This window comes from Vanessa atalanta, chromosome 20 (genome assembly GCF_905147765.1).
Source record: "Vanessa atalanta chromosome 20, ilVanAtal1.2, whole genome shotgun sequence".
Classification (NCBI taxonomy): domain Eukaryota; kingdom Metazoa; phylum Arthropoda; class Insecta; order Lepidoptera; family Nymphalidae; genus Vanessa; species Vanessa atalanta.
The window spans coordinates 6,333,880-6,349,021 of NC_061890.1; the positions used below are offsets into that span (position 1 = coordinate 6,333,880).

A 15,142-nucleotide genomic window follows, 5' to 3' on the forward strand; every position below is an offset into this window, starting at 1 on the left:
TTATGCTAATAATATAATTCTAGTATGAAGAAAAACTCAAGAAGCCTAGCTTTAAAAATATAAAAAAAAATTGAAGCAAATACCTAAGTATAGAAGGCAAAAGTAATTTTTTTTTATAATAACACAAACGAAGGCGTACATCACAGGCTGCGCGTGGAAGCTAGGTATTTAAATCCACATATTTTAAAAATACAAAAATCATTTTCATATTCTTATTTCTTATTTATATATTAATAATGTGCCTTTGTTAGGACGGTATCCTAGATTTTAATGAAATAATGATTATAGTTTCTATTTCTGCATATCTATATTCTGTACATTTCGTAATTTTACAATACCCATTTAATATAATGAGTTATGCATTTAAATAGTTTATTTTCAATAGCAATTACGATTACAGCACCTATAGCGGTCATGTGTGAAATTATATTGATGGCTTTATATTTTAAAACATTATTAAAATCAAAGGTGATATAATTGGTGAGAAACAAACTTGTGGTATAGGTTCTGTATTTAAACCAACAATAACTATGCAAGGTATTATCATAATGTATATAATATGCACTGTTTCTAATTAACGTCTACACTAATCCAGGCTATTCCATATAATAAGCACCTAACACTGTATTATGATTATATGAAAAGTAGAAGGAATAAAGCTAACAAATTAGATTGACATATTACGTATATAACGTCTTTATTTTTAGTACATATATATCCAATAGAATTTTACTTCTAATGTTTTGATAAAAAATCGCCAACATTTAATTTTCCGTTTTTCACCAATCCATAATGATTATCATAGATCTCGATCAATAATGTCATGACAAACTTCAAGGTCAAAGGTGTCTAATTATCTTTATTTCCCTGTCGAATTATTGCCTGCATATAATTTGAATAAGCAAAAAATGAAATGGATTGGATTAGACTACGTCACGTGCACCGTACACATACTATACTATTGCTACTGACCCGACAATGTACGATGCAGAGGCACAAGTGGTAAGTGATATTGTTAATAATGCTTTAATATTTGAATGGGTATGGTAATGGTAAAAAGTTTTAGTTTAAATTTGAGTAATTCTTTAGTTATATTGTTAGTGACTTTATATTTCCATATAAATATAATTATTTGGTGTTTGGTATGAATGTAGAAATAATGAATTTTTTTAGATATTTTGACCAAATCAGTTCAATGACAACCATGTTTGATTATTGTTTTCTTATGATAATTTTAACGTATAGTGATAAGTAAAACAATAAATTTATGACCCAAGCTTAAATAAAATAATTGTAAATCAATTAGTAAGTACACATAATGCTTCAACGTTGAACAAAGAATTGGGACTATAAATTATAAAACAATTGTTATATCTCTGAATAAATGTTACAACAACTTAAATTAGAAAAAAAATAAAACGAAATATGAACAGAACATAAAATTATATTTCAGTCGGTTAAAAAAAAAAACTTTTTGCAACCGTTGACCAATTACATTAAAATATCTGGTTATTTAAACATCCTACTATTTACATTTTGGTACATATAATCAATATTTTTATGTACGCACATTCTCGTCAGTCTCCCTGTGACTCATAAAGCTAACTTAAAATAAGGGTCGAAAGTAACGTAACTATCTTTACGAACAATATTTGTGGCATCACGGTGTATATATAGTTATACGTTTAATTTTAAATCGCCAAAACGTGCGGGGCGAGTGTGTCGCTCAGTGGTGGATGGTGTAGAGTGCGGGGTGCGAGGGCGGCTGCAGGATGATGCGGTGCACGCCGCCCAGCTCCGGCGCCAGCCCCGACACCACGGCGCCCGGCTGCAGCTGCAACGAACACCATCATACGCTTGCTTATCATACATATTCCCAAATATTTGACTGCCTCTTTAGTCTGGTGGCTCACGAGCTTGTAGATCCTGAGGTCTTAGGACCAAACCCCGGCTCGAGCCAATAAAAATTGGATTTAACAGTATAGAAATTCTCAGCAGTAGTCTGGAAATTTGACTATTTATAATAGAGAGTGCACTGATGTTTGCAAACAAATTTGTTTGCTTTTATATGTTACAAATGAAAATCTATTTTTTAATTTTTTTCAATAATCTGTATATATATTTTATTGTCTATGATATTCCTTTCAACCAAAGACTTTCAAAATAGATGTCGCTTCTTGACAGTTGCATTGTTCAAGATATTTATTAGCAATATTGTTTGCCTTAGCCCTTAACGTCGCTCTAACGAGAGTTGAGTCTGTACGATAGGTTTCCCTTACGTACTTAACCTAAAATACTAACAATCAAATCTATAGTTAAGAATAACCTGTAGTATGTTGGGCAGCATGGTCTGACACGAAGACGTAGCTACATGCAGCTGTTCCTGCTGCACTTGCTGTACTTGTTGAACGCCCACCGCCTATAATGCAGTATTTGGCATTAATATATTAAAAAGACTAAAAAACTAGACTTACTATAAGAAAAAACGGTTAAAGTGACTGTTAGTAAATATAACTTCACCTTGAATCAATAAACAACTATTTAGCTGGAAATGAACTGGTGAATCTTACATAAATATAATGAAGAATAAAACCGTTACTTTAAAAAGATTATTGTCGAGATAGTTGTTAAGAAATAAAAGAAATTTAATTACATGTATCTGAATGGGCTGGTGCTGAGGATGTATCTGGATGGTCTGCACCTGTAGTTGCGGCTGCTGCTGACAAATACATTATCAATTTAATAAAAAAATTAATAGCATAGTGAATTCCAAATACGGATATTTGGAAAAATCCATATTTAGATGTCACTATATTAATATTTTGACTGGAAGTCGAATAACAATACGGGATAACTTCAAATTTTATTACACACCATTGGTCGAGATTTAAATAATCTACGTTATTCGTGATGGATTCGTGTCGATTGCTTTTGAATATAAACGAACTTGCTATCAAAAAATGGCAGTAAAATTAAAGAGGACAAGAGTAGCTAAGATTTACAGTTATGTATTATAAATAAAGATATAATAATCAAGAACTGTTTGTTATGTATCATATGGCAGTACTATTAGCAAATCATATGGAATATGTACACCTAAGGTTTGTTTATGTTTACTCCACGTACCATTGAAACATACTTTACATATGAGAATTAATTATCTTACCGTATTTATCTGTTGATGTGTCTGTTGCAGCTGCAATGACTGAACTGATGATATTACCGGGTACTGTTGTCCTCCCTGGAAAAATGTTTTCCCCAGTTATAATTTAATGCTAAATGTTCGTAATTATATTTAATATCTTCTAAATGATAATATATATTTATATTTGTATCTCTGGTAACAATACCATTTATTATCACGGATGTGCATTATATATATACTTGTAAATATATTTATTAATTTACACTATACATAGTATATGAATTTATATAAAATAGACAGATGTATGAGTTAATGGGGCACCTGATGGTGAGTAGTTACCACTGCCCATAGACATTGGCGCTGTGGGAAATATTAATCATTCCTAACAACACCAATGCCCCACCAACCTTGGGTACTGAGATGTTATGTTCCTTGGGCCTGTAGTTACACTGGCTCACTCACCCTTAAAATTGGAACATAGATTGTCCGTCTGTCTATATACTTTATAAAAAAAATCTCACCCCAGAAACAGTGATTCCTTGCTGTACGTGATTAGTGTGTATCGGTAACGTAAGTTGTTGCACGCTTCCCACTTGCAACACTTGCTGTTGGAGCTGTTGCACTTGCTGCTGCTGCACCTGCTGTTGTTGAGCTTGCTGCTGCGCTTGCTGCTGGAGTTGTTGTTGTTGTTGCTGCTGCTGCTGCTGCTGCTGCTGCTGTTGTTGTTGTTGTTGTTGTTGCTGCTGCTGCTGCTGCTGTTGTTGTTGTTGCTGCTGTTGCTGTTGCTGTTGAAGTTCTTGCTGTTGCTATGCGAAAAACAAATAATATAATAAAAATACACACAAAAATGGGGCGCATATTTTAGTTAAATTAGTATTTCGTTTGCATACCTTAAACGCATATAACTTCTCCGACCCGTCCGGACTGAACACACACATCTGCACGTGGTTGAGCATGTGTTTCTTCAAACTGTGTAAATACATATAGCTTTTCACACATATACCGCATTTAAATCTCTTTTGCGTACCGTTCTCCCCTTGGTTTTGCACTTGGACTATTTGCCCTTCTATCTGTGCGTGCGTTTCTTCAGTTTCGGCACTTTCTTCTTTATCGATGGATTTCACTTCGGGCTCTTTGTTCGCCTGCGTTTCCGTTTCGAAATTCGTATCCGCGTCTGTCGTGTCTGGATTAGCTTCATTATCTTTTTTTTCCAGTAAATGTGTCTTTATGTGTTTTTTGTACGAATTACATTCCACGAAACCTGCGAAACATATTTAGCTTCTATTAAAAAAAAAACGAAATCTTCCAGCCTTTAAAAATCGATTTCGTTTCACTGGATTCCAATTTATAAAATCATGATTGCGATTTAATTCACATCGATTTAAGACCACACGCCGCCTTCAGTTCAATATTAATGACGAAAAAAGATTCGGCAGATTTTTTTCTTAGCATAAAAAAACGCTTCTAGGTTTGTTTCCCCTCACCATACGGCTCTCCGAGGCTTTAATTGAAATATGCCCTTCATCTACGCAACCCAGACCAGAAGTGGGGTAGCTGTAATTTGCCAGAAACCACTGGGCGATTATTCAGTATAATTTTAAATGTTTGTTGGGCCACCCTGTTTATTTTCTAAGGAAGTTGTATTCAAATTTTGCAAAGCGTTCGGCTCACCCTTCCCGCAGACGTCGCACTGGTACTTCTTCTCGCCGGTGTGCAGGCGGCGGTGCACGGCGAGGTAGGAGGCGGAGCTGAACCGCTGCGAGCACAGCGCGCAGCCGAACAGCTTCTCGCCCGTGTGCTTGCTGGAGTGCACGCGCAGCTCCGTGCGCGACGAGCAGCCCTTGAAGCACACCGGGCACACGAACCTGTGGCCACACGGACAGTGCTCAGCGTCGGGAGTCGGATACGAGGTCCTGTGCCGCTTCCGACGGTACATATCAATAATGAGATAGATCCAGATTCGGAATCGCTAATAGGGAAAACTTTGTGGTGCTAGTTGTCTGAGCTCTCGGATGTCTATGGGGTGACGTTATGACTTATTAAAGCCAAATAAAATCGTTTCGGATACATCGACAGGACTCACTTTTTGTTCCCGGTGTGCGTGAGCAGATGGTTGTTCCTGGCGGAGGAGGTGGTGAAGCGCGCGGGACAGGCCTTGCAGGCGTAGGGCTTCTCCCCCGTGTGCGTGCGGCGGTGGTAGATTAGGGCGGACTGCTGCGCGAACTTTCGCTCGCAGAACTGACACTCGAAGGGACGCTCGCCTGGCGGGCATCGAATATATAAATATAATGCTTGGTGGTAGGGCTTTGCGTAAGCCCATCTGGGTAGGTTTCCACTCACTCATCAGATATTCTATCGCCGGCAGTACTCATTATTGATGTATTCCGGTTTGAAGGGTGAGTGAGCCAGTGTAGCCAGGCACAAGGGACATAACATCTTAGTTCCCAAGGTTGGTGGCGCAATGATGATGTAAGGAATGGTTAATATTTCTAAAATAAAAATAAATCCTATTAAGGATTACGTTTTAACTAGAATTTCCTCATTCCGAAAGCAGGATGAGTTACCTGTAGCAGGATTGTGTATGCCTATTGAGTAGTTACCTGCTCATTTACAAATTATTCTACCGACAAAGAGTAAAAACTTGTATTGATGTAATTTGTTACGGCTTGAAGTTTAGTGTGGCAGCTTGATAAATAAATGGCATGGCAGCAATGTAAATAACAAGCACAAGACATAGTATATTCGGTTCTTCAAGGTTCTTCTCGGTAGAATCTACATTCCGAACCGGTAGCTTTACTTAAAATATTTTGCTAAATGACGATTCAAAAGTGCTTGTAAAAGCCTACTTGAATAAAGTATATTTGACTTTTGGGCGCTTTTCCAAAGGCTAGCATTTCGCTAATAACTTATCAGCATTACAACCAGCCATAATTTAATACAAGCGATCGTTTTGACAACGTGTTTTATACAAATGGTTTATATTTACGAATCAATATACCTGTATGAACTCTCATATGCGCATTCAGCTTCGAAACTTCATAGAACGCCTTTGTGCAAATCGTACAGACATGGTTCCGGATACCTCGGTGCTTCTTCATGTGCTGACACAGAGTCGAGTGTCTTCGGAACGTCTTGTTACATTCGGAACACTTTAGAGGCTTCTCGCCGGTGTGCAAGCGAAAATGAACCTAAAATATAAATAAACAACTTGAAACATTCACATATATTAGGAAAACACAGCAGACGTTTTCTTGTCTGTATGTTTTATATAACAGTCCAAGCGATAGATACATATAAAACTTTCTCGATTAAAAAGGTCATACGTGCCAATTTAAATTGTGATCAGTCAAAAAAAAGTAACAGCCTGGAAATGTACCACGCCGGGGGGTAAGGTCTCTTCTAACATTTGAGGAGGTATTGAAGTTTACTCTAGCACGATGCTCCAATGCATGTTGTTGGATACACATGTGACAGAATTTCATTGAAGTTAGGCACACGCAGGCTTTCTCTCATGTTTTCCTTCAGCGCCGAGATCAAAATTAATTGTAAACGCAAATTAAGCTCATGGAAATTCAGAGATGCTTGGCTAGGTTCGAACTCGCAATAATCTTTTTAAATTGAACCCGTGCTAACCCCCAGGCCACCTTGATCAGTCAAACGACATTGTAATCAATTTATGTCAGATTTATAAATATTTAAATTTCATTGAATTGAGGTAGGCTGGTAACGAAAGTCTAATATCTTAATAAACTTAATTGTCATTTCACATGACATATTAACACGTCGATTTTTGGCATTTTATAAAAATAAAATAAATATAACATGGGATTTGACTATTACAGCATTTTGGGCGTAAAGCGTTCCTGTGATCAAATCGAAATTAAAAAGGCATATCGGCGGCTGGCACTCAAATATAATCCTGAAAAATACGGTAACGACGAAAACATGATACGAATATTTGGTCTTATCGGAGAAGCCTACGAAGTCTTAGTAGATCACAAAAATAGAGCAGTATACGACCAGTATGGAGAGGAAGGGCTTAAAAGAGGTGTTCCGGGCCCTAAAAAATATATCCAACCTTACACATATCACGGTGATCCCATCAAAACATACCAAGATTTTTTCGGAACGAAGAATCCATACGCTGATCTCCTAGACTACTATGAAAACCCACCACCGATGTTCGAATCTCCACTCGGGAGAGGTTACAAGGAGAAAGATCAAACAATATTTCGGCCACTCGCTCTCACTTTAGAGGAAGTTTACAAAGGGTGCTTAAAAAAAATGAAAATACAACGCTTAGTATTTACAGACGAAACATGTTCAGAATTAAAGCTGAGAGAGAAGGTATTATCAATACCAATAAAACCAGGTATATATCCTAATACGGAGATCATATTTAAGGAAGAAGGCGATCAAGGTCCGACAAGAATACCAGCTGATGTGATCTTCGTCACTGAGGACCGACCTCATGAAAATTTCATAAGATCTAGCGTAAGTGATCTCTTGATGGTCCGAACGGTTTCTCTAAAAGAAGCTCTATGTGGCATAACTATCACGGTATCAACATTGGATGACAGAGTTTTACGAATCAAAATAACTGACGTCATAACACCGTCGTACGAAAAAGTAATCGAGGATGAAGGCCTTCCCCTCCTCCCGTGCCCAAGTAAAGCTAAAGGGAATCTCATAATACGTTTCCAAATAATATTTCCAGTATATTTATCAACACGCAGTAAAAAAGCCTTCGAAGAGGCATTCCAATTTCAAGATAAGGAGAACGAAAGATTCGATAAACTTCCCTGTGGTACCTTGGACACTTTATCTAATTACGATTAGTTCGGTTATATTATTAATATATAATTAACAAATTATAATGTTAAAAGTAACTATCGGTCTATTTGTCTATCAATCTTATCATAATGAACCATAGACACAGAGATAGGCTGAGAATTTGATAAGCCAATTGATGTTATATAAACCTATCAAATCATTTATATCATAAGTAGAGCAAACTCACCTTCAAGTCAGTAGGATTATAGAAACTCTTGGAACATATAGCGCACATGTAAGGCCTCTCCCCTCTGTGCCGAGCCATATGCGACCTTAATGCGTATCCACTAAAGAAGCGTTTCTCGCAAACGGTACACTGGTGCGTTTTCTGTTCGAAGTGCGTTTGTCTATGCCGATACAGCAACGTCTTGGTCGGGAACGTGCGTTGGCATACAGAACAAGTTGGCTGTTTCGGTGGTCGCTGTTCGTGGGTACGCATATGCATTTTCAACATGCCGGGACCCTAAAAATTATAGAAATGCCTAGAAAATAACATTAATAGCAAAATTTTGTCATATGCCGAAGATTTTGATATTATTTTTAAAATATTATTTTATGAATATTCCCATGAGTAGGGCTGCCTGATCGTATAGTTAGATACAAAATATATATAATTAAAGTAACATTATGTATCCAGTTTGTATACTAAATTAGTTGCTCTACTAGCAGCCCTGTTCATGAGTTGAGCGATTCACAGATTAAGAACAAAGAGCATAGGATCACATCGTTTTAAAAAATCACTAAGTAAGTTAAAAAATAGAAATGGTCTATGATATATTCCTAATATCTTTGGTTTACGTATATAAAATCTGAACAGCTAAAAAGACGAAAGATAAATTAAAAGATGAAGTGCATTAAAGTACCCACCGACACAAATAAAAACTTATTAAATATTTAAAAGAGAACGTAATTTTTACATAACATTACGCATATTATTTTAAAGACATTTCATAACTTTTTTTTATTTTATTTCATAGCCTTGATTTTCTCTTTTAAATCTTACAATTTTTATTTGTGTTGCTCAATACGTTTCAATTGTAATAATGATACAATATCAACATAAATTTTATTGATTTGAAGGATCAATATGTATAATTTTATCACCTACAACTATATTATTACAGCTGAATCTATTTATAGTCTATTCCAACCATAAGAGGAAAAAAGTCAAATAAACAACATTTGACAGCAAATTGACGCGATATTGGTCGAGAGCCGAGAGAGGATTTGCCAAAAAATTGCGTTTTGAACGTCGACGAAAGTGTTATCGGAATTTTGGATGTAAAATTAAACTGGAAATAAGTTGGTAATAGCAACAGTGTTGTATTATAAATAAATATATATTAATCATAAACTCTTAGTAGTGCACAATACAGCTGAGTTATTAGCAAATCGCGTGAAATACGTAAATCTAAGGTTTGTTTATCTTTATTCCTACTTCGATCGGAATAGACTATAGATTATCTGGTTTAATTAAAACCTAATGCAGCTGTCTTATAAGATTGTCTTAGAATCCGATCCGCTTTAAGCTTGATATAGTTATGTCACTTACTTTGAAAGTTCTCTCACAAATCGGACACTTGGGCGGTTTCTTGCAGTTTGCTTTGATCCAGTTTGAATGTGAGCGCATATGTAGTTTTAGCCATCTTGCATGTTTGAACTCTTTATGGCATAAATTACAAACATGGCGTCCAGGTGCAACTGATGACGTCGCTTGGAAGACTACCATTTGGAGGTAATTCTCTTCATCCGAATTCAAACCTTCGTCCGTTTTCGTTTGAGGTACTGGTTCAGTATCCAGCTACGAAAATGTTATTGCAGAAATATTAACGTGAAGGCCTTAGCCTTCATTGTAGACTAAAAATAGTAAAGTATAAATGCACGTGAACGTATAAAATATAAGTCAATCATAACGTACGAACCTTATCGATATCAAAATCTTCTTTTTGCAATATTTCTTGAGTTATATTGGTCTGATCAGCTGTTTCCGTGAAAAAACCTTCTAGGATTTGATTCGCATTGCTACTAAGGTTCGGTACTTCTATGAACTGTATAGTTCTGTATACGGATTGCACTTCTTTCTCCTTCTGCAACAGTACGTATGTTGCTGTTACTGGCTTTTATTAAGATATTATTATTTTATTAATGAATCACAGTGAGAGACATATAGCCGTTTGCTTTCTAACAGGTGACTTTTTATCCATAAGTCGTGATTACACACACATAGATGTATAATGTGCAATCATACATCGTTGCGTGTATTCATAAACATCCTTCTAAAATACAATGATATAGATCTATCCATTCACGAAGGCGCGCCACTGCCTGTTAAATTATATGCGTTTCAATGAAATAAAATTAACAAATACAATCTGATTTGTATTTTTTTTTTTGCTATCTGTACTTTTACTCATCTCACGCACACACTTGCGTGCTCGTATTTAGAACAATTTTTGTAAGCACGATCTTCACTCACTCCTACTTATGCAAGCCGATAGTGATTTAATGCAGAGTACACCTTCATGAATGAATAAATCTAAAGTACCCTACTCGTCAAAATGTTGGCTAATAATCTGACAAATTACAATGTTTAAGTTGCGTACCTCTAGATTCTCTTTGAGAGTTTCCTCCGCCATCGCCTTCACTTGTTCGCGGAGTAAACCATCGTTTCTCTCGACGAGATCCTTGAACGCGTGAGAGCGGGATATCTGGTGGACACATTGTAAGCACAGCTGGGATGGTAGTCCGTCGCCCACTGCTACCTGAAACGGGTAATTTATTTAAAGCAATTTCGCACACGTTTGAATATATGAGACAATATCGCTGACAAAAACATCTATAGCAGTTTTAATTAGTATTTTTAAAATGATTTATATGATTTTTTTTTATACATTACATTAACAGCCTGTAAATTTCCCACTGCTGGGCTTAGGCCTCCTCTCCCTTTGAGGAGAAGGTTTGGAGCATATTCCACCAAACTACTCCAATGCGGGTTGGTGGAATACACATGTGGCAGAATTTCGTTGAAATTAGACACAGGCAGGTTTCCTCACGATGTTTTCCTTCACCACCGAGCCCGAAATGAATTATAAACACAAATTAAGTACATGAAAAGTCAGTGGTGCTTTCCTGGGTTTGAACCCGAAAGAATCGATTAAGATGTACGCGTTCTAACCACTGGGCCTTCTCGGCTCTTACCCATTTATATGAATACCCATTCTTATTAAATTCAGTTACATTTGGTATCGCGTAGTAACCAAAGTAAGTTCGAAGTGCAAGAGTCGTGACATTTTTTGCCAAACAAGCGTCTACGATAGTCTAATTAACGTGACCATTGAATCCATTACGTGTTGTAGACTACACAATTGCTTTAGTCAAGCATTTTGCGCTTAGCGATGGTCGCGAGAAATACAACAATGTTGTCATTGAAATAACCACTACGCCAATATGGTAACTCTACTTAGAACCATTCTGATGATCAATCGTAAAAAACGTTAAAAGTTATTACAGTAATTGAGCTTGAATAACTTTTAACAAAAATTACCACACATAGGTACCTGGTAGATATGTGTAGTTATTTTTGAAGCTGATGCATCAGAATGGAATGAAATGAAAAAAAAATGAAACCACAAACTCGGTATGGTTGTAGTCTGATCACTGGTTTAAAGCATGGATTAATAAATCGTACGACAAAATATTTACTAAGAATGCATTACTTTGCCTCACCGGTCTTTGTTAGATTGACATTTGACTTACTTTTACAACAACTAACAGCGGTCTATTAACTATCGCTATTCAAAGGGCAGACTCTTTTGCTCAAAGCCATTATCAAACTCTGTAATTAGTTCTATTCCATTCGCCATTCAACGAAGAAAACCAGTTGGCTTTTCACAGCAAAACTATACTTAGTACAGAGATTTGTGCAAAACCACAGTTGGAGTCTCTAAAGAAAATGGAAACTGCGCTATCATAATGAAAGATTCTAATAAACCGATGAGACATCTATCCGTGATGAACGGTGAGTGCACAGGTGCAGGACTAGAGGCTTTAGCTGCTTTTCAATGCATACCAGTATTAACATTGTCTTCCTTGGCAAAAAAAGACAAAATTTCGTTTGAACCCCAAATCTTACAAGCTAAGCAACAGTACTCAGAATTGTTGTGTTCCGGTTTGAAGGGTCAGTTAGCCAGTGTAACTACAGGCACAAGGGACATAACATCTTGTTCCCAAGGTTGGTGGAGCTTTGGCGATGTAAGGAATGGTTAATATTTCATACAGTGACATTGCCTACGGGCGGTGGTGATCACTTAGCATCAGGTGGCCCATGTGCTCGTCCGCGAACCTATGTCATAAAAAAGGCATTAGGTACATAAAAGTAATAAAAGTGTGGAAAAGTATTTGTCGATTTTGTTGTACGATATACATATATATATATATATATATATATATATATATATATATATATATATAATAAAAGTATTTCTTGACGGTTTTTGTCGATAAAATTACAATACGAATCGGTTAGTTTCTATAAATTTTGTTTTCTATCAATCATGTAGAACGGCTATTGTTTATTTAAAATAGTATGCAGGGTCTTATCTGAAATGTTTATTCTTATTTTACGTCGTTAATAACATCGGATACATAAGACATTGCAGTTACGAGAATATTAGTTTATATAGTTTCGGGTAATTATCTCAATTAGTCATTTAATTAACAGCTTAGTCTCTTTACTAAGCGGCGCCGTTCAATCACCGCAGACTTTCAATTTCAAATATGAGAAGGATGCATATATAACCCACCAACTCCAAATCCTTTTAATGGGTGAATTAAGAAAACAATACCATATTTCCTTCCTGGGTATTCAAGGTCCTTTCATACGAAAATGCATCAAAATCGATTGAATAATTTAGCCGTGACAGCTTAACAGGTCAACAGAGAGACAATTACTGTTGTAGTTATAGCACTAAGGAAGTAGTATAAATATACGAGTATCTAAATACTACTGCTACGACTACTTCCAGCACTCTCGACCAGAGCCGGACCGTGAATTTAGGGGGCCCTGGGCTAATACTACTCAGGGGCCCCACATTAACACACCTGAACGTAAACTTGAATTAAATTAATTGAATGGGTTTTAATAATTGCAGGGCTTCAAACCATACGATCTGTTTAATTTAGTAAAATGATGGATTCTTTTACATTATCGTCTAATTTTGACATTGACTTGACTTAGCTGAGGGCCCCTTGAATCCACGGGGCCCTGGGCTGAAGCCCAAAAAAGTAGATCATAGGTAGATCCGGCCCGCTCTCGAGAATGAAATTAGGCGGTTGACACGTACAATCATACAAAAGACTCCATTAAAATAAACCCATCATATACATAACCGGAAAAATTTACGGAGCCCTTATACGAAATTAATTTAGAAGTTTTATCGTACAATTATATTAAATTGATTATTATTTTCATTATTAAGAGCATTTTCTATTATTATTTCAATCCAATTTTTCTTTTTATTGATATTTATTGTTAAATGAATACATTGTTCTTACGTGTTAACTTCACCTTACTAAAAATACATTCTGCTAATGCACCAATATTGGATAGGTTAGGTCTTATTTACCTACTAGCTGTGCCTGCGAATTCCTGCGCGTTTGAATTAAAAAAAAATATATTGTTGTAGTCTAAGTTACTTCTTATTACAGTCAAGTCAGTCAAAATCGGTCCAGCCGTTCCAGAGATTAGCTGGAACTAATACACAAACAGACAAAATTGGAAAAAACTTATGTTATTTTAGTATATGTACCGTGTATACATATGTATACACAAATGTATTTATAAAAGTAAAGTAAAAAGCGGTTATTTTAATATTAAAAACAGGTACTCCAATTTTATTATATGTGAAGATTTATTACGTATACATATAAAAAATTAACAAATTTTGGCGAATTCGCGGAATTTCTTTTTTTAATACGTAAGTACCGATTACAATTTAATTAATAGTATTTAATAGACTTTCTTTCAGATCAATATAATAAAATATAACATTCTGGTTGAAATAATATCGTTTAACAGCTAATTAAAACATAATTAACTTAGACACATCTTTTAAACATTAACTTATTTCATTTTCATTCAAAATTTTTAAACAAAACATACATATATTTCAGCTTAATGTTTTACGCTTTTACAGGTATTATAAAAAAAATGAAAAGACCTCAGTTAATTATTATAATCTATTCACTTACAATATTGCGATACATCGGAAATATACTATTTAAATATTGTTAAAAATTAAAATGATATTTAAAAAATAAGTTTTAGTATTATTATATTTATTTGTTATTGAATTGTCAAATTTGTATATATTACAAATAATCTAAGAAAATTTTACTTTATTTAAACTTAATTAGTGTTATTTTCGATAACTTAAATTTCGGCAACTACTACATAATAAACCAACCATCTCATTCACTCGTTCACACAAAACGCCTAAAATCAGAAAAGGATAGCCAGCTATTACTCAATGAATTTCCTAGAATATACAGGCACCAAAATCTTAAATGACTACCTGCTATCACGTGATTTCTAAACAAAGATGACTTGATGCGACAACCACTGTCATCACAACTCGCTTACATGCTATATAACGAGTGAGAAAGAGACAACAACAATTTCCAAAAATAAATTTATCAATCTGTTATCTCACCTGCACTTTTGATATGCCCATTAACATTGTAGCAGTAAGTTGCTCAAATAATGGTCGCATGTCCTTCTTTATTTGCAAACAAGCACGACATATTTTCTCAAAATTATATTTCTGCGTTTTATTAGTGGCCGCCATTTTGAAGGACAGCAATCGAGCTGTTTTTGTCCTTGTTATACGGATTTCACATTTAAATTATTAATTTCTTAATATACGTTACTATTTATTTTATTTGCTCACATAATATTATTGACTTTCACACTAAAAAGCAAAACACACATCAATCGGCACAATTTATATATTAAATTTCATCCATTATAAAACGCATGTACACAAGAAAGACAGACATAGCTTTATAGTTATGAAGTCATGAGACTTTGCCAACTAGCCTATAAGGAGTGGGAGAGTGTCAGTTTCGTATGCAGTAAAAGTCCATGAGTTGAAAAGAGATAGCTAT

At 35.4% G+C, this 15,142-nt stretch overlaps 1 protein-coding gene across 2 annotated transcripts; it reads right to left on the reverse strand.

Annotated features, from left to right (window-relative positions):
• Window positions 1-1,316: 1,316 nt before the first annotated feature.
• LOC125071794 (zinc finger protein 570-like) lies at window positions 1,317-15,051 on the reverse strand. 2 transcript variants are annotated; one of them, XM_047682176.1, is made up of 14 exons: window positions 14,689-15,051; window positions 10,582-10,740; window positions 9,901-10,065; window positions 9,531-9,779; window positions 8,166-8,441; window positions 6,144-6,333; window positions 5,229-5,406; window positions 4,817-5,010; window positions 4,036-4,406; window positions 3,667-3,951; window positions 3,167-3,241; window positions 2,654-2,719; window positions 2,327-2,419; window positions 1,317-1,834 (listed from the first exon to the last, which is right to left on the reverse strand). In XM_047682176.1, exons 1-14 carry the CDS (start codon window positions 14,821-14,823, stop codon window positions 1,727-1,729), a joined length of 2,544 nt encoding a protein of 847 aa, XP_047538132.1. In that variant the 5' UTR covers window positions 14,824-15,051; the 3' UTR covers window positions 1,317-1,726. The 2 variants fall into 2 exon arrangements, with proteins under 2 accessions (XP_047538132.1, XP_047538133.1); XM_047682177.1 differs by having other exon boundaries at window positions 1,320-1,834; window positions 2,654-2,716; window positions 14,689-15,050.
• Between the last annotated feature and the right edge of the window lie 91 nt (window positions 15,052-15,142).